Source organism: Polypterus senegalus, chromosome 6, assembly GCF_016835505.1.
Source record: "Polypterus senegalus isolate Bchr_013 chromosome 6, ASM1683550v1, whole genome shotgun sequence".
NCBI classification, from domain to species: domain Eukaryota; kingdom Metazoa; phylum Chordata; class Cladistia; order Polypteriformes; family Polypteridae; genus Polypterus; species Polypterus senegalus.
The window spans coordinates 28,084,972-28,111,000 of record NC_053159.1 but is presented as its reverse complement, the minus strand read 5'-3'; the positions used below and the strand labels follow the sequence as shown (position 1 = coordinate 28,111,000).

At 44.5% G+C, this 26,029-nt stretch overlaps 1 protein-coding gene and 1 long non-coding RNA gene across 4 annotated transcripts in view; one reads left to right on the top strand and one right to left on the bottom strand.

Moving 5' to 3' along the window:
- The first annotated feature begins 559 nt into the window (after positions 1-559).
- kif17 (kinesin family member 17) overlaps positions 560-26,029 on the top strand; it is a 38,517-nt gene continuing 13,047 nt past the window's right edge. For both annotated transcript variants that reach the window (XM_039755697.1, XM_039755696.1), the window contains exons 1-6: positions 560-1,370; positions 4,563-4,709; positions 10,791-10,892; positions 19,479-19,668; positions 21,600-22,052; positions 23,864-23,958. In XM_039755697.1, coding sequence (XP_039611631.1) covers positions 1,140-1,370; positions 4,563-4,709; positions 10,791-10,892; positions 19,479-19,668; positions 21,600-22,052; positions 23,864-23,958 — 1,218 coding nt within the window. In that variant the 5' untranslated portion in view covers positions 560-1,139. The remainder of the gene's footprint in view (positions 1,371-4,562; positions 4,710-10,790; positions 10,893-19,478; positions 19,669-21,599; positions 22,053-23,863; positions 23,959-26,029) is intronic.
- On the bottom strand, positions 14,291-25,817 carry LOC120530908. Of its 2 annotated transcripts, XR_005634037.1 has the most exons (3): positions 25,209-25,817; positions 15,995-16,086; positions 14,291-14,535 (listed from the first exon to the last, which is right to left on the bottom strand). It is a non-coding gene; the product is annotated as an uncharacterized LOC120530908 (long non-coding RNA). The 2 variants fall into 2 exon arrangements; XR_005634036.1 differs by lacking the exon at positions 25,209-25,817 and having other exon boundaries at positions 15,995-17,072.

Genomic DNA, 26,029 nt, shown 5'->3' with positions numbered 1-26,029 from the left:
CTATCTATCTATCTATCTATCTATCTATCTATCTATCTATCTATCTATCTATCTATCTATCTATCTATCATATAGAGCCTTTCATCTATCTATCTATCTATCTATCTATCTATCTATCTATCTATCTATCTATCTAAATTAAACCTTTATTAGCGGTTTTTATAAAAGAATGTACATTGTACTGCAAATAATGAAATTATCTGAAAAAGAAATCAGGAAAAAAAATCTGAACATTATTGGTGAGTTTAAATGACTGAATTTCTCCTTACCCCATTTTTTCTTTTCTTTTTTTTTGCACTGTGTACTTTATTATAAATTTGAAAAGACGTTTAAATCTTTTGTTGTATTATTGTATTTCTGTACTTTAATATTTCATGAACAAAAACAATTCATTATTTAAAAAACTACAAAGTGCTTTGACACACGGCGCCTTCTTTTTTTCGTTTATAAAAGCTGACTATATTTTGGACACGCTCCCTGCTGCTTCGAATTGATGACGTCGCCTTTCAAGTTTGCGGTTGCTTGGTAACGGAGAACGCCAAGCAGAAAGGAGCGCCGAGCGGCATCAAAAATCGCAATATTGATGGACATCAGCGGCGGCGGGCGATGAAAGGAGGAGGCCGGGCCTTTGTGATTGGGAAATGCTCTGAAAGACCGGGAGTTTGTGCGGCGGTCGTAAAGGAGAAAATGCCATCGTGTTGACACACGGAGACTTGCCGGCTGGGCGCACGCGACAAGGTGGCACGCGCTGTGTGTGATAGCTGTTAAAGCTCCTAAGGCAAAGTGGCAAGCGCGTTTATTTTGATTCCACTTTAAGGGCTCCAAACTACAAACGAGTACACGACGTCCGACGAGCCCGACACTGACAGGTCTGTGGGTCAAGTCCTGACGGAGTACCACTCATGATTCTGCTCAGCCGGCAGGGATAAGTTACACAGAGTCCTCTTCACAGCAGCGCCTCGGTCTCTCTTATAATTGCCATTAGTCTTATTAACATTCAAGTGGTCACTTTTGAAAATTCACCACAAAGCAAGACGCGATGTAAAGTAATAAACCCAGCCGTCACACTCGATAGCTGCTCCAGTGCCTGACGGTCTAGCAAGGAACTGTTGGCGGGACGCGCCTTGAAGGACCGCAGAATGGGGTCCGAGTCGGTGAAGGTTATCGTCCGGTGTCGCCCGCTCAATGAGCGGGAGAAGTCCCTGAACTGTAAGATCGTGGTCAGTATGGACAGCGCCAGATGCCAGTGCTTCATTCAGAAACCTGGCGCAAGCGAGGAGCCTCCCAAGCAGTTCACTTTTGATGGCACCTACTTCGTGGAGGACCAGACGGAGCAGATGTACAACGAGGTCGCCTACCCCCTGGTGGAGGTGAGTTAGTTTCAGTAAAGTTGCCCTGTAGTGAAGTCCCAGCCCTGACCCCATAGCCAGCCTTTTGATTCTGCTGGATGATATTAGGTTGTTGTGGGCTTCACAGGACATCCTATCTCTTAATTACATGGGGTCTTGAGGCAACATCATATTTTAGTTATGTTATCATTGCCCAGTTTGAATTTATTTTATTGGAGGGGTGGACTGATGGATAGCCATGCACTAGAGCAGGAGCCTCAGGACCCCAACAGGTGGGCCCAGGTGTACACTATTGGTTAGAAGTTTTAGATCACTTCAATTGTTATGGAAATGCATATAGTTTAATGTCTTAATGTATCATGAAATCAAAGCATATAACAAATAAACAATGGCAAATAAAACAAAATCATTCAGTGTACAGTTTTATTTTATTCAAATGTTATTCAAAGTAGCCACCTTTTGCTGATATAACAGCCAGACACACACGTGGCATGCTTACTATAAGGGTCCTCAAATGTTGGTCAGAGAGACCGTGCCCACACTGTTCCCACAAATGTGCTGCACTTGTAGTTGCTTTCCTTTCAGCCTTCTGTCCAGTTCATCCCAAACTAACTCAGGGGGCTGTAAGGTAGGAGACTGTGCTGGCCCCTCCGTGTTTTGAAGTGTATCTTCTTGTTCATTTCATTCAGCGTAGTTCTCATACAGCCTGAAGGTATGTTGCTGTTGGATGAACCCCTGACCTACTAGATACAAAACCAGAAGGTGGCGCTGCAGAATGCTGTGGTAACCCCTTTTGATTCAGAATGCCAGTCACCAACTCGCCCTCCAGTCAAAGACTATCACACTTCCTCCTCCATGTTGACGTCACACACTGAGGAACCGTCATTATGTCAACTCAACGGCATACAAACACCCTATGTGATGAACTGAGGATTTCAAATATTGATTCATCGATCCATAACACTTTCTTCCAGACTGCAATAGTCCACAGCCGGTATTTCAAGGCTCGATTTTGTCCTTTAAGGAATGGCCTTCTTACTCTCACTCACCCTGTCAAACCTGCAGCACAAAGTCTCCTCATCACAGTAGAAACGGAGACTTGCTTTACTTGACCTGCACTGTTAAAGCTGTGCTTGAAGCTCTTGTGCTGTGAGGTGTCTATCAAGCAAGCAGCTGACCCCCAGAAACGTGTCTTCTGATTGGCTTGTGACTTTAGGTTGGCCAGATCTCTTCCTATCAGAGCTTCTTCCAGTTTCCAGTTGCCTTTGGACTGTGTAGGACACCACTGGACTCCCCGGCACTTGCATGTTTTTATGCCGTTTCTCTAAATGAAAGACCAATAATGCTCTGTCTCATTCCATTTGTTAATTGCCATTTTCTTGCCGTTATCAATTTACAACTTTCTACACTGTAATATTGTCCAAGTGGTACTTTAGAGGGTATAGTCCACTCATCCATCCATCCATCCATTATCCAAGCCGTTGTATCCTAACTACAGGGTCACGGGGGGTCTGCTGGAGCCAATCCCAGTCAACACAGGGCGCAAGGCAGGAAACAAACCCCGGGCAGGGCGCCTGCCCACCACAGAGAGGGTATAGTAACACAGTATATTCCAACTCTGCTTTAGGACAGACAGAGGGGTTTTAAGTAATCATCAGAAGTGGGGACACCCGTGCAAATTGTTTGCTTCAACTTGAAAGGCTTCATTTCCTTAAATTGCAGCAGGGTGTAACTTATTAGGTGTTCCCTGCTGAGGGCCCGGGTGTAATATTCTGGAATTTCCTTTACTTTTTAGTTTTTGCTAACCTAAACTTTAAATTTAAACCTCTGGCAGTTTACTGCTCACCTTTTCACCATTTTAGGTCATTCATTGCATTTCAACTGATTACATTTGAAGACCAACTGTTACAACTGAGGTGTTCTATCACTCTTGACCGATTGTGTAAGCGTTTTCATTTGAAATTGTTTATTTTATTTTATTGATTTTATTAAAATCAAATAACATTCCATACAAACAAGTCAAGTTTTACAAGGCTTGGTTCGAAACACCCATGAGAAAGAGAGCTAGGCCAACAGAGTAAAACTTGAAGCTAGTAAAAATAAGTAAATAGATAAATTAATAAATGAATAGAAATAAATAGAGTAGGGTGGCACGGTGGCGCAGTGGGTAGCGCTGCTGCCTCACAGTAAGGAGACCTGGGATTGCTTCCCGGGTCCTCCCTGTGTGGAGTTTGCATGTTCTCCCCGTGTCTGCGTGGGTTTCCTCCCACAATCTAAAGACATGCAAGTTAGGTGGATTGGCGATTCTAAATTGTCCGTTTGGTGTATGGGTGTGTGTGCCCTGCGGTGGGCTGGCACCCTGCCTGGGGTTTGTTTCCTGCCTTGCGCCCTGTGTTGGCTGGGATTGGCTCCAGCAGACCCCCGTGACCCTGTGGTTAGGATATAGCAGGTTGGATACTGGATGGATGGATAAATAGAGTAAAAAAAAGAGGGGAGAGAATCCACTTGCTTAATTTAAAAGCTTATTCTAAAATATTATTGATCAGATCCTGCCAAGTTTTGAAAAAGTTCTGCACAGTTTCTCTAAGTGAGAATTTGATTTTTTTCCCATTTCAAACAGTATATAACATCAGTTACCCACTGACTTACGAGAGGTGGGCTAGGATTCTTCCAGTTGAGCACAATAAGCCTGCGTGCCAGTAGTGAAGTAAAGGCAATCACAGTTTGTTTGTCTTCTCCACTTTAAGCCCATCTGGAAGTCCACCAAACAGAGGGCTGTTAATGGATTAAGAGGGAGCTGAAAGTCCTGAGAGATGTGAGGGTCCTGAGTTCCTACAAGACTGGCACCAGCTACTTTTTAATGTCCTCGCCTAGTAGTGTCCCCCTTTTCTTATGGTGCTGCTCAGATGTCCAAAAGTCAGAGTACCTAAGACTGATTGACAAAGCAAAGAATCTAAACTCTAATTTAAATATTGGGACGAGAAGGGGGCCATGAGGTTCTTTGCTTTGGCTTAGGGGGCTGTGCTAGGGGTATGTGCTAGGGTCCTAAATGGAGGCTTCTCAAGGTGTGACATCCTCACCTCTCCCCTGTGGCACTCCAAGCTTCTAGTTCTGTCCTTGACTTCCTTCACGTTCTTCTTCTAGAAATCAAAAACTGTGTAGGGAGCCTTAAGCGTGAGCGTAACTTTAATTTTGTACTTTGTACCTTTGCAGGGTGTTACTCAGGGTTACAATGGGACCATCTTTGCCTACGGGCAGACCGGCAGTGGCAAATCCTTCACCATGCAGGGCATCCCGTCTCCCTCCAGCCAGCGAGGTGTCATCCCCCGAGCGTTTGAACACATCTTCGAGAGCATTCAGGTACTCCTCCTCCTCCGTCCTCCACATAAGTTTCTGCTTGGTTGGTCCAGGGGGTCTTTTCAGTTTACACTTTCCTGGAGGTTTTTGTTTTATTGTGTCTGGATACTTGGAGCCCACCCTTGTGTAACGGCTTAAAAAGCAGCTTGCAATTCTGCTCCATAGGGTGGCACGGTGGCTCAGTGGTAGCGCTGCTGCCTTGCAGTTAGGTGGCCGGGGTTCGCTGCATGGAGTTTGCATGTTCTCCCCGTGTCTGTGCGGGTTTCCTCCCACAGTCCAAAGACATGCAGGTTAGGTGCACTGGCGATCCTAAATTGTCCTTAGTGTGTGGGGGTGTGTGCCCTGTGGCAGGCTGGCACCCTGCCTGGGGTTTGTTGCTGCCTTGCGCCCTGTGTTGGCTGGGATTGGCTCCAGCAGACCCCCGTGACCCTGTGGTTAGGATATAGCAGGTTGGATACTGACTGACTGACTGACTGACTGAATTCTGCTCCGTGTTTCTCATGATGTAGTGAAGCCTCATCTGACATTGGGGGCTTTGAGGTGAAAAAGTCCTAGTTTATATTTCTAAAGTGTTTGTTTTTTTAGTCTTCATGCTCCATTTTCTTGCACTCACTTAACCTTTACATTTGATTCATGCCTGACCTTTCATTTTCCCGCTGTGTTGCACAGGACAAAAGTGTTATCCATTAATTATTAATTGTACCAGCCGGCCTCGTGATGGCATCACCTTCTGTTTATTCTGAAGTGGTATGAATGAGAATTAAACCTTTTTGACTGCAAGTTTATGCTTTTCCTAAGTCGGCTGTTTTAAAACAAACTTTACATTGGCACAGTGGGTAGGGTGGTTGCCCTGCAGCTCCAGAGTTCAAATGCATTCCTGGGTGATTTCTGTGTGCAGCTTGCATGACCTCCCCGTGCCATGTGGGTTATCATAATTAGGGAGTCTAAAGTGGTCCAGCGTGAGTGGGCCCAGTGATGGACTGGTCTTGCATCCAAGTTTGGTTCCTGTCCTGTGACCAAAGATGCCAGACTCTGGATCTCCGTGGCCCAAAACTGGATTAAGTGCATTCGTTAATTGATGAATAATTATTGTCACTATTAGACACAGTGGTGCATTAGTTGGTGCTGCCTTGGTATTATTATAGTGTCGTTGGGAGTGCCATGGTGGTCCTCATGGACCCGGCGTGTTGGTTTCCAATCCTGTCTGTAATCGTTGTCTGTGCAGAGTTTGCGTGTTCTGCCAGTGTCTGTGTCAGATACTCCAGTTTTCTAAGTGTGCCTGTGTGATTCACGGTAAGTTCTCCCTTACGTCACAATACTGAAGTGCATTAAATCAGAGAATGTGATGTTGTATTCCATACTTGGTGGACATCCATCCATCTTCTCGCCTGAAGGTTCCATGTTCATCTGGGACCACCCAGCCGTCATACTGCTCAGAAAGGAGACGCATTCTGTCTCAGAGGGAAGAACGTACTTTGGCATGAAAAGTGCACATCAATCCCAGAACAACAGCAAAGGACCCTGTGAAGATGCTGGTGGGCACAGGTAGACAAGTATTGATATCCAGAGTAAAACGACTCAGATATCGACAGGACGTGAAAGACAAGGAAGAAGCCACTGCTCCAAAGCCACCATAAAAAAGGCCAGAGTGCAGTTTGTAATGGCACATGGGGACAAAGATCTGACCTTCTGGAGAAATGAACTCTGGTCTGATGAATCCAAGATCGAACCCTTTAGCCATAATGACCATCGTCATGTTTAAAGGAAGAAGGGTGAGGCTTGCAAGCCAAAGAACACCATCCCAAACGTCAAGCATGGGGGTGGGAGCATCATGCAGGAGGGACTGGTGCACTTCACAAAGCAGATGGCATCATGAGGAAGGAAAATGATAGAGATGTACTGCAGCAACATCTCGAGAGCTTAGCAAGGAAGTTGAAGCTCAGTCACAAAGGGGTCTTCCAAATGGACAATGACCCCCCAAGCAGACCTCCAAAGTTGTGGCAAAATGGTTTAAGGACAACAGGCAGGGAGGCCTACAAACCTGTCCCAGTTACACCAGTTCTGTCTGGAGGAACTTCCTGTAAGAAGCTTGTGGCGACCCAAAATGATTGTCTCAAGTTAAACAATCTAAAGGTAAAGTTAGGCACTGGTGCACTTCATAAAACAGATGGCATCATGAGGAAGGAACATCTCGAGAGCTCAGCAAGGAAGTTGACGCTCATTCACAAAGGGGTCTTCCAAATGGACTATGGGATGGTAAACCATTTGAAAACTGTTGAATAAAAATCAAGTGACGTTAGCCTCAGACTATATCATGCACTAGTGAGATAATATCTGGAGGGCTGTGTGCAGTTTTGGTCACCACTCTACAAGAGAGACATAGCTGCACTTGAAAGCTGTGCAGAGGAGAGCAACCGGGGCATCCCAGGACTTGAGGACATGTACTGTGACAGACTCAGAAGATTAAACCTGTTTAGTCTAAAGCAGAGGACCTCTGTGATCAGTAGTCGGGAAAGTGGCACTTGAGTCTCAACGAATATTAATAGTGACGTGTCCTGTTTTGAGGCGATTACAGTACAACATGCGCTGAAGCAGTGTGACTAAGGGGAACACCACATTGAAATATCTCCTTAAGACTGCCGAGTTTAGACCATTTTCAACAAAGCTTTAGGAAGGTAATGGAAGTTGATGTGTATATCTCCAGAACACTGGACTGTCACTCTCGCTTCTTTTTAATAAAATGGCTACTTCATATGAATCAGGTACAGAACTATTCAATAATGATTTATTTATTATATCAACTGTTGGTTGTGCTGCCAGTGAGTTATTCAACAAACTACTGTACTTGGAATTGAGGGAAAAAAGGACAAGTCGTCGGTTTCATTTTGGAAACTAGAAGTAAAATCTGCTGTTTTGCCATCGGTATTGTAATAAAAATAAACCATTGGCAGGAAAAGGTTTAGGGATGTCCGCGCTGTATACTAAAAAAAGTCAGCAAATTAAGCAAACACATCTTTATACTGTACATGCAGACTTCAAGATGGAGCCAACTAACAATGGAGTTCTGTTGTATTTTAATCTATGGTTTAGAAAAAATAATCAACCTGTTAATTTAATAAATTCATCACTTATATAATATAATATAAAACAATAAAGTCTGAGTGTTTCGCAGAGCAATCTGATTGGTCAGTTTACTTTGGTTAAAGTCGTGAGTGTTTCGCAGAGCAATCTGATTGGTCAGTTTACTTTGGTTAAAGTCTGTGTGTTTCTCAGAGGAATCTGATTGGTCAGTTTTACTTTGGCTATAGTCTGTGTGTTTCTCAGAGCAATCTGATTTATCAGTTTTACTTTGGTTATAGTATGTTTCTCAGAGCAATCTGATTGGTCAGTTTTACTTTGATTATAGTCTGTTTGTTTCTCAGATGAATCTGATTGGTCAGTTTTACTTTGGCTATAGCCTGTTTGTTTCTCAGAGTGATCTGATTGGTTAGTTTGGCTCTGGTGTGATTGGTCAGTTTTACTTTGGTGACACTATGAAAGAGGAAATGCGAGTGTGAGATTGAGGACTAAAAGCGTATGAGCCACGTTGAGACAGTCGCTGTCAAAGACTGAAAGTATAACTCCTAGACAGGAGGCGAGAAAGGTGCTTTGCAAGTAATGAAAAGAGTATAAGATGAAGGCTTTACAAGAACTCACAGAAGAGAGGGAGCGCCTGTGAGAAAACGTTTGCTCACATGCGAATGCTGAGGAAAGGCACTGAAGGTACATGTCAGGCAAGAGATAGCAAATATTTTTTAATTATTCTATTACCTGTCTGCAACAGGTACCATGGCTAGTGTAACATAATACAGCACTTACTCGTGAACTACTCAGGCTAGAACCTTGACCTTGGTCTTAATCCAAAGCTTTTGACCTGGAAATTCAAAACTTTTTCAGTAGCAGCAACCTGGTGGCCATGACTTGTGGTCATGTGTTTTCTGGCAAAGTGATTGATGGTAGAAATCAAAGGAACAGGAGCAACATCAGCTTAGCATTGAGCACATCGCAGAAGGTGATTAAGTGACAAAGAATAACAACGAATAAGAAGACAAGATGCTGAAACGCACAGACAAGCAACAAGTAATCCTGAATATCACATTTTAGTTGGCTGCAACCTGCTGGCCCTAAAGGATGGCAAAGTGCCATGTGGTTGCGTGTTCATGACATTGTGATCCAGAAGCCAAGGGATAACCACTATAATGGCAGAAAGAAAAGAAGGTCAGCAACATCTGCTGAGCATTAAGCAAATTACAGAAGACCTCACCATCAATTTTTGATGCCTTAATACTGCAGATATCTTGGACTCCGGGGAACAACATGAGGTCTCCAGTCTGACAAAACAAAATACATATTTAAGTACCAAAATGCCATTAGTCAATTAGAAAGCCTGGGTTATGTAGTGTTGGTGATGTCAAATGTAGCCAGAAAGGTATCGTGAGCATTCGGATGATCTGAACTTTTGTTTGTCCCCTCTAGCTATTCAGAGCATGTCTGGCTGTGCGTCCTTTAAATGCATTGACCGCTGCCTCTGCTGCCACAGATAACGAACACTCTGGAGAGCGGTACTATTTGATTTTATGTCACTGAGACCACCTTTGAAAAGCTAGACAGCTACATTCCACTGTCGTTCCTCAAAATGTTGACGTTGCTGAAGGATATCGATTAAAACCTGATCAATTGTTCAGCTCTGCTCATTTTCCATCCTTGGCTATGCCCCTTCTCTCTGGTGACAGAAATTCAAGGCACTCTTCTGCGCCTCGGATCCTGACCACCTGATCTTTTCTGGTGTCTTCCATCTCCTTGCTTCATTCGCCTCACTCTGGTCACGTCTTGACTGCTTAGTTATTATTTTTTTGACTCAGTAGTTTCTGAGATGTCTGTCTACTTTTGGGAGCTTTCTTTCAGCGACCCCACAGGGACCTTCCATTGTTGCTGGTGTCAGGTTGTAAGCCCTGAACTATACCTAAGAAACAAAAGTTTTAAAGACAGAGGACCCAGTAACTGGCATCCAGTTGGCACTTGGGCCTCACATAAAGAGTGTAGAAGTAGAGCTAATAGAATGGATGCAAAATGTTATTGAGGTGTAGCACACTGCTGCCGTTCTTGGGTTAACTTCTGAAGTTCGGGTCTGTCCTGCTAGCAGTATGCATGAAGAAAACGGGCAATTTGCACAACTGGATTGATGGGGAAACGGGTAGGCTGATGCACAGATAGATGGACGGGCGGACAGACAGATAAAATGGTGGATCGGTGGGTCTGATATGAACTGGGATTCACCATTGCTGTGGGTGGAATTTCTAAAGTGTGTGGCACAAAGACATGCCAGTAATGGTGTACGTTTTGTCCAATTCATTCAATTCACAGTCTGCCATAAACATTAAACAACGAATACTCCATCCAAAAATTGATATTTTTTTATATGTTACTTACCACATGTAGTCTGTAGCGGTGGATGATGCTCTTTCGTGCCTGAGCCATTTCTATTTTTGCTCACGAGCGCATTTCTTTAACAATATTTTAGTAAAGATACATCTCCATGACTCCATGACTAGACACGTGGATTATTAGACACGACCAACAGGTGACTTTTTCATATTGTTTGCTGTTGTCCATCATTGGTCACCATAGGTGGCTAAAATACCAGAAACTTTGTAATCTCTCGTTCTGCATGAAAACATGAGGTTGACCGTTTTCTTGGCCATCACTACCAGCTACATTGGGTAAGTAACATCTTCTTCTTCTTCTTTTGGCTGCTCCTGTTAGGGGTTGCCACAGCAGATCATCTTCTTCCATATCATCCTGTCTTCCGCATCTTGCTCTCTTAAAGTAAGATATAAAAAGAATTTATCTTTATGCTTAATCCCCATCCCTTCATAATTTCCTGTTTGGACCCCTAAGTTAGAGTTTCCATGGTCCAAGCACTTGCAGCTTGCAGTCAACTGGGCTGGAGGTGGAGAGAAGCAGACAGGATGCCGTTGTATTTGTGTCTGAGCAGAATGGCGTCTATCGTCTCTCATCTAACTAAAGTTTCTTGTCGTCAATTAGTGTGCTGAGAACACCAAGTTTCTGGTGAGAGCATCCTACCTGGAGATCTACAATGAAGAGATCCGTGACCTGCTGGGACAGGACACCAAACAGAAGCTGGAGGTAAGGAGAGCAGAAGTCTATGTGGTCATCACAGTTGTCTCCCTACAGGTCAGTTTCATAATGCGCCTCAGGTACCTTTAGTGGGTCTATCTAGAGCATGTGCTTCAGTCTTTGCTTTCATTGCATTTCTTAATAAATATTTGCTTTTTCAAAGCTTCAAAAATTGAAGCTTGATCCTGGAAGATGAACCAACATGTTCATATAGGCGTTTCTCCCTTGCCACTGGGTGCATCTTCCCCTCAATCCCAGATGCCATTTCTACCATCTTAAGAACACGAGAGCAGGCCATTTAGCGCAACATAAACGACATGACCAGAAGTACAGCATGTGGACATCTGTACATCATCACAACCATGTGCGCTTGTCGAACTTCTCATTCCAAAAGCAGGGGCATTAATGTGTGTGCGAGTTGGTCCCCACATCACTCCTCTGGGAAAGCGTTCATCTAGATTTATGCGACATGGCTGCAGGTGTTCACATCCATTCAGCCACAAGAGTGCTAGTAAAGTCAGTGGGCTCTGATGTTGGGTGATTAGGCCTGGCTCACAGTCGGCCATGAAGGTCTTCAATGGGGTCTCTGGGTCGCAGGCCATTCAGATTGTTCCGCACCAATCACAGCAAGCTATTTCTATATTGTGTATGTTGGCATCATCATGCTGAAACAGGAAAGGTTCTTCCTCGACCTGTTGCCACAAACACATTGGCACATAATCCTCTAGAATGTCAGTGTATGCTATCGAATTATTGAAATTAGGGGGCCTAGCCCAAACCCTGACAAACACCCCCAGACTCAATTCACCAAACTTTACAGCTGGCAGTACACATTTGGGCAGCAAACCTGGACTCGTGAATCACACTCCCATATGGTGAAGTGGGGTTCACTGCTCCAGACTCCAATGGCAGTGTGTGTCACGCCACTCCAGGCGATGCTTGGCATTGTGTATGGTGATCTTAGTCTTCGTGTGGCTGCTTGGCCATGGAAACCCATTTCATGAACCTCCTGAGAAGTTAAGCAAAATGACCCCTTTTATTGGCTAACTAAAAGATTACAATATGCAAGCTTTCGAGTCAACTCAGGCCCCTTCTTGAGGCAAGATGGAATCAGAAGAAGAAGAAGGGCCCCAAGTTGCCTCAAAAGCTTGCATATTGTAGTCTTTTAGTTAGCCAATAAAAGGGGTCATTTTCCTTGATGTCTCACCACATCCATAATGGCTAACACGGCACAACCTCCTACTGCTATGATCCTCCTGACAAACAGTTCTTGTGCTGGCGTCTCAGTAATGAGCTTTTTCCACATTACGCGTTTCATTCTGCAGAGCATGAATGAGTAGATCCATAAGGGTGTACCCTCAATGAGTTCCCCCCGGGGTCTGTAAACAGGTGATGCATACACTGCTTTTTAAGGAGGTCTTCTACCCTTAATGTATCCTTAAACTTTCATGATATTCTGCTTGCATGCATCTTTGATTTGGGACTCAAAATGTAAGAAAATAACGTGTCGCCAAGCAAGATTTATCAAAGAAACCGGCCCCAGTCCCCATTAGCCTATCCTCTGAGTGGGATCGACATGAATATGGACTGCTACCCCGGGAGCCTTACTAAACCCACTGCACCTGCAAGATCAGAACGCCACTATCATGATAGCAGCAAAACTTGATATTCTTAACAGAAGTCTCTCGGGGTTCTGTGACCAACACCCATCGTCCTATTTAACCCACTCACCACAAATCCCAAATCAACACTCCATGAAAAGCAGTAAGGGAAAGGGAAAAGTATATTTACATACGGGGTGGTCCAGATCTAATTATGCAGATCCAGATCATCTGGATGACTTTGATTTACGCGGGGACGATTTAGTTCTGCGCAAAGATGATTCTTCATGTCGTCAGTTAGCACACTTCTCGATGGTCTGGGATTTTGTGGGTGATTTTCTATGTAATAAACTTAATAAGTTAAAGTGTAATGAAAATTGCATAATTAGATCTGGACCACCCTATATAGACAAAACAAATACTCTGGACATAAAACAACAACAACTACAATACTAGCGCAAAGTCAGAAGGTGATAAATTAGGGTGCGAAATGCCAACGCTATAAATAACCCGTTTCCCAAAATTCCCACAGTCTCCTTTTGCTGTCCTTTAAGTTGGAAGAGGACGATGGAAAAGCTGGAAGCCTGACGGAATACACAGCCAGCCAACAGCGATAATGATAACGTTCTGCCCTACTGGTTAACAAGCTGGTTGCTTCAGATTAGATACAAAAGAGTTCATCTTTTGAGACGTGTCTCTCTTGTATCTCGAAGACAAAAATCCAATCTTCCAACAAGTGGCGCCCATTGCAGATTTTCTGTGCCAACACCTTGTAGCTCCTCGCTTCACCGCCCAATGAGTCCCTCTGTCCGCACTCTGTCTCCTCATTAAAGGTGCAGACCCCCATTATGGTTCAACCCTCGTTATGGAGGGGTAAACCAATAAAAGGGCCAACAGTGCAGATACACATACCGAATTTCATGAACGTCAGTTGAGCCAGAACATACAAACAGCCATTCTTCACTTTATTTATAGAGCTGTTCACTATATCGACTCCCTCAGTAGGTTGCTGGCCTCAGCCCGACCACCACCAACCACCCTAAATTCACGAGATTAGAGAAATGGGAATTAAACCCACATGTGAAGCAGTCCGGTGTGCCACAATGAAATCCCATCTGACACCTGTTCGCCTTTTGTGTTGGCCTCATGCCTCCCTGATGTTAATTCTATGCTTTGGTGGACCAGAAGAAGTTTCCAGTTGTTGCTGGTTTTATGCAGTGCTCGCTACTGGCACCATTCGCGCTTTGTCCTTGTCATTTCTTTAGTTTTCATGTTGAGGCCCATGCTGCATTGTTGAGCTCTTTTGTCTGGTATCGTTTCCATAGTAACCTGTAACATGCTTGTTACGTGAGGGGCTCACCATATTATTCGTTTCCGTACCAACAAGACAGCCTGGCAACTGTAGTACACAGCGGGACGGGTGGAGGGCTGCCTGAAGTCCCTTGCCTGTGGGGTTGATGCCCTCTTTTCCACTCCCTATCAGTGTCACCTTAATGTGACAAAAGTAGGTGACTTCACCTTGTTAGGAGTTTCCCCTCCACACCAGGCTGCGTGCGTCTTTGAAATGCTATTGAAGCAAAGTTGATCAGAGTTATGAAGTGCCTGGGGTGGGCATTGCAATTGCAGTTCATTGAGTTATGGCTCTTCAATGCCAGTCTAATGTCTACATTCACATTTATTGGTTATTGTATCTTGAAAGAAGGCCGATTGGTGATACGTTCAGTCTGCTGGGTCCTGCTTAGATGGGCAGGAGTGATGGCGCCTGGCCTCGATGCAGGACCACTGTGACATGAGGTGGGGAGAAAAACACCCATTTAGAAGTGGGCTCATTAAATATGGTGTAAATAAAACAGAAGAAGACAGAGAAAAGGTTTGGGGTAGCCACCCTGTATTCTTGAAGATTCTGGCAAATTAATTCTTAACGGCAAAAAGATGGTGGTTTTATAGTCACTTGGAGGAAGTGATGTCACTGGGTCCAAAATTGGAAGTGATGTCATTGTGTCCAGAACTGGAAGTGATGTTGAGGGGCCCAGGAACGTCCCTCAGGTGGTCTGCATGAGAAAGAGAAAAGGGATTAGTGTACACTGCCACCCCCTGGTCCGACATTGAATTACCCTTTTCCGAGCCCTTTAGTTGCCTCCCTTGTGCACGTGTGTGACAATAGACTGGGAGAAGAAAAGCCATGAAATGTAAAACATATAATCGAGAATACGAACGAGGGTCCGGGCCTGCAATGGTCATGAGAGGTCAAAAAGAGAGAATAGCCAGTCCTAGCCATAACTGCATACTGTAACTCAACTAGACTGCAGGATTCTTCGTGAAAATCTTTAACTAACCAAAACATTAGAAATGAAACAAGACGTGCAGCCACTTGTGTCAAATGAGCGGTTGCTCACGGAGTCCCGAATGAGGCACATTACCTGCATTGTGAGGGAGCGTCAGTTACGGCTCTATGGCCATGTGGCGTGATTCCCCCAAGTGTGATCTGGCACACAGGGCCCTCATTGTTGAGAACCCGAGTGGCTGGACCAAGCCAAGGGGACTCCCATGTAACACATGACTGCGGCAGATAGAAGGTCATTTCCGGAGGGTGGGACTGGACCGTGTGTCTCCCTGGGGGGTTGCCAACCAGGATCCAGAGATGTTTCGTTGTGTGGTGGGTGCGACAACACGCTGTACCAGTGCATGCTCCCCAACCTGACCTGACTTGATGTCGTGACGTCAAACACGGTGCGGTGCAGAGTTCCACGATCATCAATCGGAGCTACCACTAAAAACAAAATGGCCGTCACAATGCAGTGCTGCAGAAAAATGCCACTGTGGTGAAACAGTAAATAATAATAATAATAGTAATAATACAGATGGAAACAATACATGGGTGATACGGTGTGTAAAATCATTGTCAATATTATCATTTTTGTTTTTCATGCTGAAGTTTGATGTTGACTTGATGTCCTGTAGTATTAGCTGGAATACATTTTAGTATTTTTACTATGAAGCATTTATTTATGGCAGTTTTTACCATTTCTATTTACTTTGACAAACCTAATATTTTATTTGTGTGACTCTTTGAGACGTGCCACGTGACCGCCATTGGTGCATTTGTGACGTCAATAGAACTTGCACTAAGAGTGTAATGGCGTGGTCGGCATGCCAGCGAGAGTCAAACCACGCCGGCCAGGTGCTCGGTTCTCTCACTTTTCAGAAGTAATTCATGGTTTGGCTTGGCCCAGAAATGACCCCGAGGTGGGTGCTTAAAGCCCCCTCACTCCAGAGAAGACTTAAACTAGGGAGGAGAGTTTAGGAGACAAAGGGAGGAGCAACTGGATGGGGGAGACAGGGATGGGAGATGATGGAGGGGCTCTCTAGGGGAGCCTGGAAGTTCAAGACTTGTGCTTGTAGATCCAGACTGGGAGACAATAAAGTTTAACTTGAAGTACTTTGTACTTTTCCCTTTGTTCATTCCTCCCCACATGTTCTGCTCATAATAAGGGCTTCTCTTTTATATACCTTTGGTCTCCCTGCCGTTTCTGGGGAGTTGCCACAGGGAACCCCTGAGATCGCATGGTGTGCACAAAACTGGAGTCTTACACCACCACATCCTAATGGAAAGAGGAAGAGGGGATTAGTTAGGGGGCTCATTTAAAACACTGATTTAGTTACAGTGAGTGCCATCAGACCCCTCAACACACACATGAAAGATGGCTGGAGCTGAACTGCTTTTGTATTTTCTGTTTAGCTGGTAGAGTTTCCTTTTGGGTAATAAATAAGTTGTACCCCAGTCTATTACACAGTAGCACAGATAATGGAACAGCGTCAACCCCATCACTCCAGTTCAGGGTCACTGGGGGCCAGAACTGGTCTTGACAGCATTGGGTACAAAGCAGGAACCAATCCTGGATGGCACAACAGTCCATCAAAGGGGCCCTCTCACGTACACTTACATGACACCCCCCATTAAGCTAATCTGTGAGCCTTTGAAGATGTAGGAAGAAAACTGGAGGACTTGTGGAAGAACCTGCACAGGTACGGGAAGAACATGAAGTTCCTGCTGTACATGCAGACTGTTAGGGTGAGGGACTTGAACCCAGGGTGCTGGCAGGATCCACGTGGAAGATGTGTTCACCACCATAACGCTGTAGCACCCAGTCTAGTAGATAATGACCTACAAAATTATCTGCCTATTAGAAGGAACATAAAGTGATGTGTGCACATCAGTGAAGTGAGCTAGAAACGTGCCAGTGCGGTTAATGTGTCACCAGAGACAAGGAATGTGCTGGCACTTCCCACTTACAGTATGTGTACGCATTCTTTATTATTATCATAGCGCCAGAGAGCGGTGCCAAGTCACATGTTCATAAGACATACAAGTAAGAATGTCACTGTACTCCATACAATCAACTATTTGTCTACAGCTTCTAGCATCTGTCTGTCTCTCTATCCATCTATCTATCACATAGTGCTTTTCATGTCTATCTATTTTTCTGTATTATATAGTGCCTTTCATATCTATCTATCTCTCATTCTGTATTTTGCACATTCTTGTCTATCATTTTGCATATAGGTTGGAGTCTTGCTAATCTATCTATCTATCTATCTATCTATCTATCTATCTATCTATCTATCTATCTATCTATCTATCTATCGTACTGTATAGTGCCTTATCTATCTATCTATCTATCTATCTAGTGCCTTTCACATCTATTATATAGTGCCTATCATGTCTATTTTTCTGTATTATATAGTGCCTTTCATATCTATCTATCTCTCATTCTGTATTTTGCACATTCTTGTCTATCATGTTGCAGCCGGTCGGACTCTTGCTGTCCTATCTATCTATTTATCATACTGTATAGTGCCTTTTCTATATATCTATAGTGCCTTTCACATCTATTATATAGTGCCTGTCATGTCTATCTATCTGTTATATAATGCCTTTCATAGCTATCTATCTCTCATTCTGTATTTTGCACATTCTTGTCTATCATGTTGCATGTCGGTCGGACTCTTGATGTCCTCTGTGCTGTGACAATCCGCCTGCTGCTACTCCTGTCACTTTTCCACATTGTTCATCCAAACAGTTGAGCTTTGCTGACACCTTCTGGCCACCATCAGGAATTGCCCTCTGATGAATTCTTTCCACTTCTGTTCTTTCTCAGTATTCTGACTCGCTGGAGTGATTTTCTCTCTCAAAATACATGTAATCCAATCTGACAGTTACTAGTCTGAACTAAAATGTGTCTTTAAAGCCTTGTCATGAACTCTGGGTTAACTGAATAATTTCCTGTCATTTTGATTTTAGCAGCTAATTAACTGCCTTTTCTGTGTTTTTTTTTTTTTTTATTTTATTTTTCTTATTCCTCTCCATATCTGTTTCTAGCCTTTTTGGAAATTCAATCTTGCTAGTCATGATGGTCTTTCATTTTTAGTTTGCACCAACACACTGGTTATATTTATACACCCTGACAAATATTATGCAGTATATACAATAACCTTTGGCAAATTTATTAAAAATAAAGAAAAGTGAAAAATATCTCATTGACACGAGTTTTCAGACCCTTCACTGTGACACTCAAAACTTGGCTCAGGGGCCTCATTGTTTGGAGTCCACCTGTGGTCCATCCAGTTGATTGCACCGATTATGAAGGCTCACTCCTGTCTGTAGAAGGTCCACAGTTGAGCAGAAGCCGAGTCATGAGGTTGAAGGAACTGCCTGCAGAGCTTAGAGACACAAGCAGTGTTTAATTGAGGTGCAGATCTGGAGAAGGCTACAAAACATTCCTGCAGCATTGCAGTTACCCAGGAGCACAGTGGCCTCCATAGCTCTTAAATGGTAGAAGTTTGGAACCACCCCAACTCTTCATGGAGACAGCCACTAGGCCCAACTGAGCAAATCATGGGAGAAAGGCCCTGTTAAAAGAGGTGGCCAAGAACCTGCTGGTTACTCTGGCTGAGCTCCAGAGAACTTGTGTGGAGATGGGACGAAACTTCCAGAAGGACAACCATCACTGCAACTCTCCACCCATCTGAGCTTTATGATAGAATGGCCATACAGAAGACTCTTTTCAGTAAAAGACACATGGACGCCCACTTGTAGTTACCCAAAAGGCACCTAAAGGACTCACAAGATTAGCATCATAGCTGGAGGAATCCAGCCACAGCTCATCTCCTGTACAATACCATTCCAACACTGAAGCATGGTGGTGACAGCATCATGCTGTGGGATTGGGAACTGGGAGACTAGCCAAGGGTAATGGAAAGCTGAAGAAGGCAAAATAAGGAGGTGTTCTTAATGAAAACCTGCTCCAGAGTGGCCCAGACCTTAGATTGGGCCAAAGGACGTCCAACAGGACAAGGACCTTAAGCACAAAGCAAAGACAACACAGGAGTGGTTAAGGGACAACTTTAGGAATGTTCTTGAGTGGTCCTGTCAGGGCCCGGACTTGAATCCAATCAAAGATTTCATGAGAGGCCTGAAAAAAGTGGTCTACTGATGGCCTCCATCCTTGACAGGATCTGCAGAGAACGGGAGAAAATCCTTAAATCCAAGTGTGCAGTGCTTGTCCGGTAAGATAACGTAACTACTTTCTGATGCTGCCTGGGGCTGGGAGGACAGCAGGCAGGTAGGAGTTGGATATGACAAGCTTGTTGTGTCCAGTCAGTTGGGCTCAGTAGCCCTGATCCTTGCTGGGACTGAACACCAGGTGGTCTCACAAATGAATTTGTCTCCAGGGTCACTTGAACGAAAAGGAAGCAAAGCATCAGCTAGTGGGCTGCAATAACAAGTGTACCACAGAGAGCCAGCTGTCTCAGTGGTGGGATTTCATTGGGTATTATATCTGGGCTTTCAACCAAGTGCCATTTTTTCAAATAACCCCATCCTGACCCAGTCCCCTGCCAGCTGACCCCTCGTTTGCTTTTCACCCAGAGGGTCACTGCCCGGCTCTCTGTCTGTCTGCACTCATCATTCTCGTCTCTCTTGTGTCTCCCTCAGCTGAAGGAGCACCCGGAGCAGGGCGTGTATGTGCGAGGGCTGTCGCATCACACCGTCCACAGTGTGAGGGAGTGCGAGGTCATTATGGAGCAGGGCTGGAAGAATCGCTCAGTGGGCTACACCCTGATGAACAAGGACTCGTCGCGATCCCACTCCATTTTCACAGTCCACCTGGAGATCTGCAGCACGGGTAAGCTGTTGTGTCATAAGCCATCATGTTAAGGTGTTTGCAGGATTCTGTGGGCTGCTGCTGTGGCCAGGAAGCTTTCCCTCACTGAGTCATTTGTCAGATATGCCAATCCGCTAACTGCCATGTTCAGCAAGTAGCTATAGTTGAAGTCAGAAGTGTCCAGACACTCAGGGTGAATTCTTTAAAACTCACTTTATAAACCTTCCACACATTTTATACTAACAAACTACACATTTGGCACATCATTTGAGACGTCGACTCTGTGCAGGGCAGAAGTCATTTTTGTGTTCACAGAGAGAGTATGTCACGTTTTACTGACTTGGTCACAATTCCAGTGGCTCACAAGTTGACACACACTTTGTTAATATTTGGTAGCTTTGGGTTGGACAAAAGGAATTTTTTCCAACTTTTCACACAAATCTCTGAGGATTTCACTTTTTATTGACTTTATCACATTTCCAGTGGGTCACAGGTTTACATGTACTTTGTTAACTGCACCCTTAAACATCTTGGAAAATTCCAGAAAATGATGTCAAGCCTTTAGGCAGTTGGACAATTAGCTTCTGATAGCTGATTAGCCTAATTGGAGTCAACATGAGGATGGATGTTAAGGCCGACCATCAAACTCACTGCTTCTTTGCTGAACATAATGGGAAAATTAAAAGAAATCATAAAAAAATGGTGAACCTCCGCAAATCTGGTTCACCCTTGGGAACAATTTCCAAACCAGAAGGTTCCACGTTCATCTTTACAAATAATAATAAACACAATGGGACCACCCAGCCATCATACCGCTCAGGAAGGAGACGCATTCTGTCTCAGAGAGAAGAACGTACTTTGGCATGAAAAGTGCAAATCAATCCCAGAACAACAGCAAAGGACCCTGTGAAGATGCTGGTGGGCACAGGTAGACAAGTATTGATATCCACAGTAAAACGACTCCGATATTGACATGACATGAATGGCTGCTCAACAAGGAAGAAGCCACTACTCCAAAGCTATCATAAAAAAGCCAGTCTACAGTTTGTAATGGCACATGGGGGCAAATATCTGACCTTCTGAACAAATGTCCTCTGGTCTGATAGGTCCAAAATTGAACTGCTTGGCCATAACGACCATTATCAAGTTCGGAGGAAAAAGGGTGAGGCTTGCAAGCCAAAGAACACCATCCCAAATGTCAAGCATGGGGGTGGGAGTATCATGTTGTGGGGGCTACAGTAGGGACTGGTGTACTTCTCAAAACTGATGGCATCATGAGGAAGGAAAATGATGGAGATGTGCTGCAGCAACAACATCTCCAGAGCTCAGCAAGGAAGGTGAAGCTCAGTTGCAAAGGGGTCTTCCAAATGGACAGTGACCCCCTAGCAGACCTCCAAAGTTGTGGCAAAATGGCTTAAGGACAACAAGGTCAAGGTACTGGAGTGGCCATCATAAAGACCTGATCTCAATCATGTGTGAGTAGGGAGGTCTCCTAATCTGCCCCAGTTACGCCAGTTTTGTCTGGAGGAACTTCCTGTAAGAAGGTTGTGGAAGGCGACCCAAACGTTTGTCTCAAGTTAAACAATTTAAAGGTAAAGCTACCAAATATTAACAAAGTGTGTGTCAGCTTGTGAGCCACTGGAATTGTGACCCAGTCAGTAAAATGTGAAATACTCTCTCTGTGACCACCGTTGGGAAAAATGTCTCAAATGATGTGCCAAATGTGTAGTTTGTTAGTATGAAATGAGTGAAGGGGTTAGGAAGTGAGTTTTATAGAAATCAACCTGAGTGTGTAAATGTCCGACCTCAACTGTAAAATGAATTTGTCAAGTTCACATCGTCATAACCTTCATGTAGAATGAGGGAAACCTGGCACTTGACCCGTCCTACAGGCCCCCTTGGTGTTGCCATTTGACTTCTGTTTTATTTTATTGCCATTTTTGTTTTTGCAGACCCCTCAGGAAAGGATCACTTGCGGGCAGGAAAACTCAACCTTGTGGATCTGGCGGGCAGTGAGCGCCAATCTAAGACTGGTGCCACCGGGGAGCGGCTGCGCGAGGCCACTAAGATCAACCTGTCTCTGTCAGCCTTGGGCAACGTCATCTCCGCCCTGGTGGATGGCCACTCACGCCATGTGCCCTACAGAGACTCCAAGCTCACCCGGCTCCTGCAGGATTCCCTGGGTGGCAACACTCGCACCTTAATGGTGGGCTGCCTGTCTCCAGCAGACAACAACTATGAGGAGAGCCTGAGCACACTCCGCTATGCTAACCGTGCCAAGAGCATCCAGAACAAGCCTCGCGTCAATGAGGACCCCAAAGATGCCCTGCTGCGGGAGTACCAGGAGGAGATCAAGAAACTGCGGGCACTGCTGTCAGGGCAGCTTGGAGACGGCACTCTTGCTGGTAAGTGCTGTGGACCAAATGTGGCTGATTGTTGATTTGCTCCTCAGCTCCACCGTTTAAAATTACAAATCAAACAATTCAGACATCATGATTAAAGTGTGCATTGCAGAGTTTCATTTAAGGGATTTTGCATACATTTCAGTCCCACCGTGTATAAATGACAGCACTTTTTCTACACAGTCCTCCCATTTCAGGACACCATAATGTTTGGGACAATTGGCGTCTCAAGTGTTTGTGATTCCTCAGGTGGGTTTCATTGCTTCATAAGATACTTTGGTGTGCTTGTACCCTTTGGAGTCTGTAGTTGCCATTGTTCAACATGAGGGCAAGAGCTGTGCTAATGAAAGTCAAAGAAGCCATTATGGGGATAAAAAACAAGAATACAACGATTAGAAACATCGCTATAACCTTAGGATGACTTAAATCAACTGTCTGGAATATCATTAAGAAGAAAGAACACACTGGTGGGCTCAGTAATCGCAAAGGGACTGGTAGGCCAAGGAAGACCCCCACTGCTGATGGCAGAAGAATTTTGAAAATGGTAAAGAAAAAGCCCCGATGTGTGTGTGTGTCAGAGACGACTATCAGCAGAAGACTTCAAGGACAGAAATACAGAGGCCACACTGCAAGATGGAAACCACTAGTTAGCCACAAGAACAGGGTGGTCAGATTACAGTTTGTGAAAAAGGACTTACAAGAGCCTGCAGAATTTTGGGAAAACAGATGAGACAAAGATGAACCTGATCAGAGTGACGACAAGAGCAAAGTGTGGAGACCAAAAGGAACTTCCCAAGATCCAAAGGAGACCACCTCATCTATTAAACATGCTGGGGGTATCATGACTTGGGCATGTATCCTGCATGTATGGCATGTATGGTACTGGCACACTTTTCTTCACTGATGATGGAACTGCTGATGGCAGTGGCACAATGAATTCTGAGGTGTAGACAAACATCTGATCTGCTCAAGTTCAAGGAAATCCCTCCAAACTCACTGGACAGCACTTCATCCTACAACAAGATCAAGACCAAACATACTGCTGAGGTAACACAGGAGGTCTACAAAGCTAAAAAATGGACATTTCTTGAATGGTCAATCCAGTCACCCGGTTAAAACCCACTTGAGCAGGCCTTCCATATTCTGAAGAGAAACCTTAAGGGGACAAGCCCCCAAAACAAGCAAGAGCTGAAGATGGCTTCATTAGAGGCTTGGAAGAACCCCAGAGAAGACCCTCAGCACCTGGTGACATCTGTGAATTGCAGACTTCAAGCATTCATTGCATGCCAGGGATACGCAACGAATTCCTGAATATGATAGCTTTAATAGACCTGCCATTGCTGTGTCCCAAACTTTATACTGCCCTGAAGTGGAGGGCCATGTAGAAAAAAGTGTCCTGTGACCAAAGTGTATGCAAATCCCCTTAAATTAAAGTCTGCAATGTGCACTTTAATCACAATGTCTGAATTGTTTGCTTTGTAATTTTAAAATGTGGAGCAGAGGGGCAAATCAACGAAAAACGTGTCGTTGCCCCAAGCATCGTGGAGGGCTCTGTACATCGATTTCAATGGCTCCTTCCACTCCACACAGAAAATATACAATGTGTCCCATTATTTAAAGTCTCACCTCTGCAATGATGTGACTGGGGGCCACAGATGCCACGTTACTGGCGTAAGGTGGACTCCCTGTGACACGCAGGTGTGGATATACAGTAATACTACAGTGAAGTGCGAGTGCAGCCTTCCTGCTCTCTTATCTTTGCGTGACCATGACTGACTTGTCTAACTGTCATTTTTTTTCCACTCTTTCTCCAGCTTTGCCCAGCCAGGTCATTGGAGCGGCACCAACGGGACCACCTCAAGAGGCTCTGTCTGTGGACCTGGAGGCAGAGCGTGAGTGCATACGGCAGGTAAGAGGCAAAGAAACTTGGAAATTGATAGGTGAAGACTGAGTTATAGTGCGGCACGGTGGCGCAGTGGGTAGCGCTGCTGCCTCGCAGTTAGAAGACCTGGGTTCGCTTCCCGGGTCCTCCCTGAGTGGAGTTTGCATGTTCTCCCCGTGTCTGCGTGCTTTTCCTCCCAAAGTCCAAAGACATGCAGGTTACGTGCATTGGTGATTCTAAATTGTGCTTGGTGTGTGTGTGTGTGTGTGTACCCTGCGGTGGGCTGGCGCCCTGCTTGAGGTTTGTATCCTGCCTTGTGCTCTGTGTTGTCTGGGATTAGCTCCAGCAGACCCCCGTGACCCTGTAGTTAGGATATAGCAGGTTGGATAATAGGTGGATAGGACGTCTTTCACCGCCATGAATGGTGGAGGTGGAACACAACCATGCAAGCGATGGGTGGACACAGTAGACAGCAACAGATTTTAGGGTCAGCGGGAGAAGGTTTGGGGCAAGTGTGCTTCTAGTGGTGAGTGTTTGGTAAGCGAGGACCTCTGAGACCTTGGTAAGACTGTGGAGTGAGGCATTTCGAACATTTAGGTGGTTTTTATGGGTTATGGACAAACAAGCTACCCCAAATTAAGTGGTCAATCAAATGACACCAGTGGTGGGTTAAAAGAGACCCTAAAGACACAGCAAGCTAAACATTTTAAGAAGCTGTACAAGTAATGGCTCTATTTAAGTTTTTTAACACTTGAACAAACAACAACATTTATTTATATAGCACATTTTCATACAAAAAATGTAGCTCAAAGTGCTTTACAAAATGAAGAATAGAAAAATAGAAGACACAATAAAAAATAAAAATAAGTCAACATTAATTAACATAGAATAAGTAAGGTCCGATGGCCAGGGTGGACAGAAAAAACAAAGAAAAACTCCAGACGGCTGGAGAAAAAAAGATAAAATCTGCAGGGATTCCAGACCAAGAGACCGCCCAGTCCCCTCTGGGCAAGTAGAATGTAAGGTGTGGTTTACTAATTTAAAACAACAATATTTATTTATATAGCACTGTAGCTCAGATGATGCAAAGATAGTTATATGAAATGAAAAACGTAAAACAAAATAATATTAAAGAATACGTCACAAAGGAAAAAGGTAAGGTCAGATGGACAGAAAAAAGAAAAAAAAAATAAAATCTGCAAGGGTTCTAAGGTTAAAAAGACCACCCAGCCCCCAACTTGGGCATTCTACCCAACATAAATGTTCTTAAATCAAACCTCTTAGTTTTCAGGCTTCATATAGTAGGACTTGATGAGGCTGGTCTCGTGGACAGCTGGCACACCCACCATCATTCTGTCATGTCAGGGGGCTGCATGGTGCCATGATCAGGTAGTGGTGGCATAGATCACCAACCACAGAAGAACTGGAAAAGACCAAAGAGAATAGTAGGGATTAGTACAGATTACAGAACCTTGAAGAATACGATAATTCTGATAATCATACCATAAATTCACAAAAACGGGTCAAGTTTGACCCAAACCCATTGTAGGAGTTAACAAAAGAAAAGGCAGTCCTGATCTGAATGCCAAGAATAAGGGGCTTTAGCCCTCACACCCCATCACTCGACTGTAAAGTTCAGGTTGTGCCCACTGATACGCCCCCCATATGTAGAGGGGACACTGCAGGGCCAATTGGTGCAGCACCTCAGCTGGAAACAGGCCGGCAGCACAACTCCATGCACTTCAAGAAGCAGTAAGAAATTCTGCCTAAGAAACTACATGGAGCGTATGATGGAAAATTGGGAAAACAAAATGCTTAAAAAGAAAAAGTTTGAATAATAATTTAGATTACTGAGGGAAGCCTTTTACAAATTTTGCACAACCTCTGTACTGTGGCCTCATCCCCTTGACCTCCAGTTCTGTAGATATTGACACCACAGGTAGCACAAACGCTTCTCAGCTCCACAGGCTGACCTCGGCATGGTCCTTATCCCATGGAGGGTCACTGTCATACCTCGGGAGCCACCACTCCGGTGAAGGTTCAGCTCTAATCTGGCCCAGTGTGAGTGAGTGTTGGTCACATTCTGAAAACAGACAGA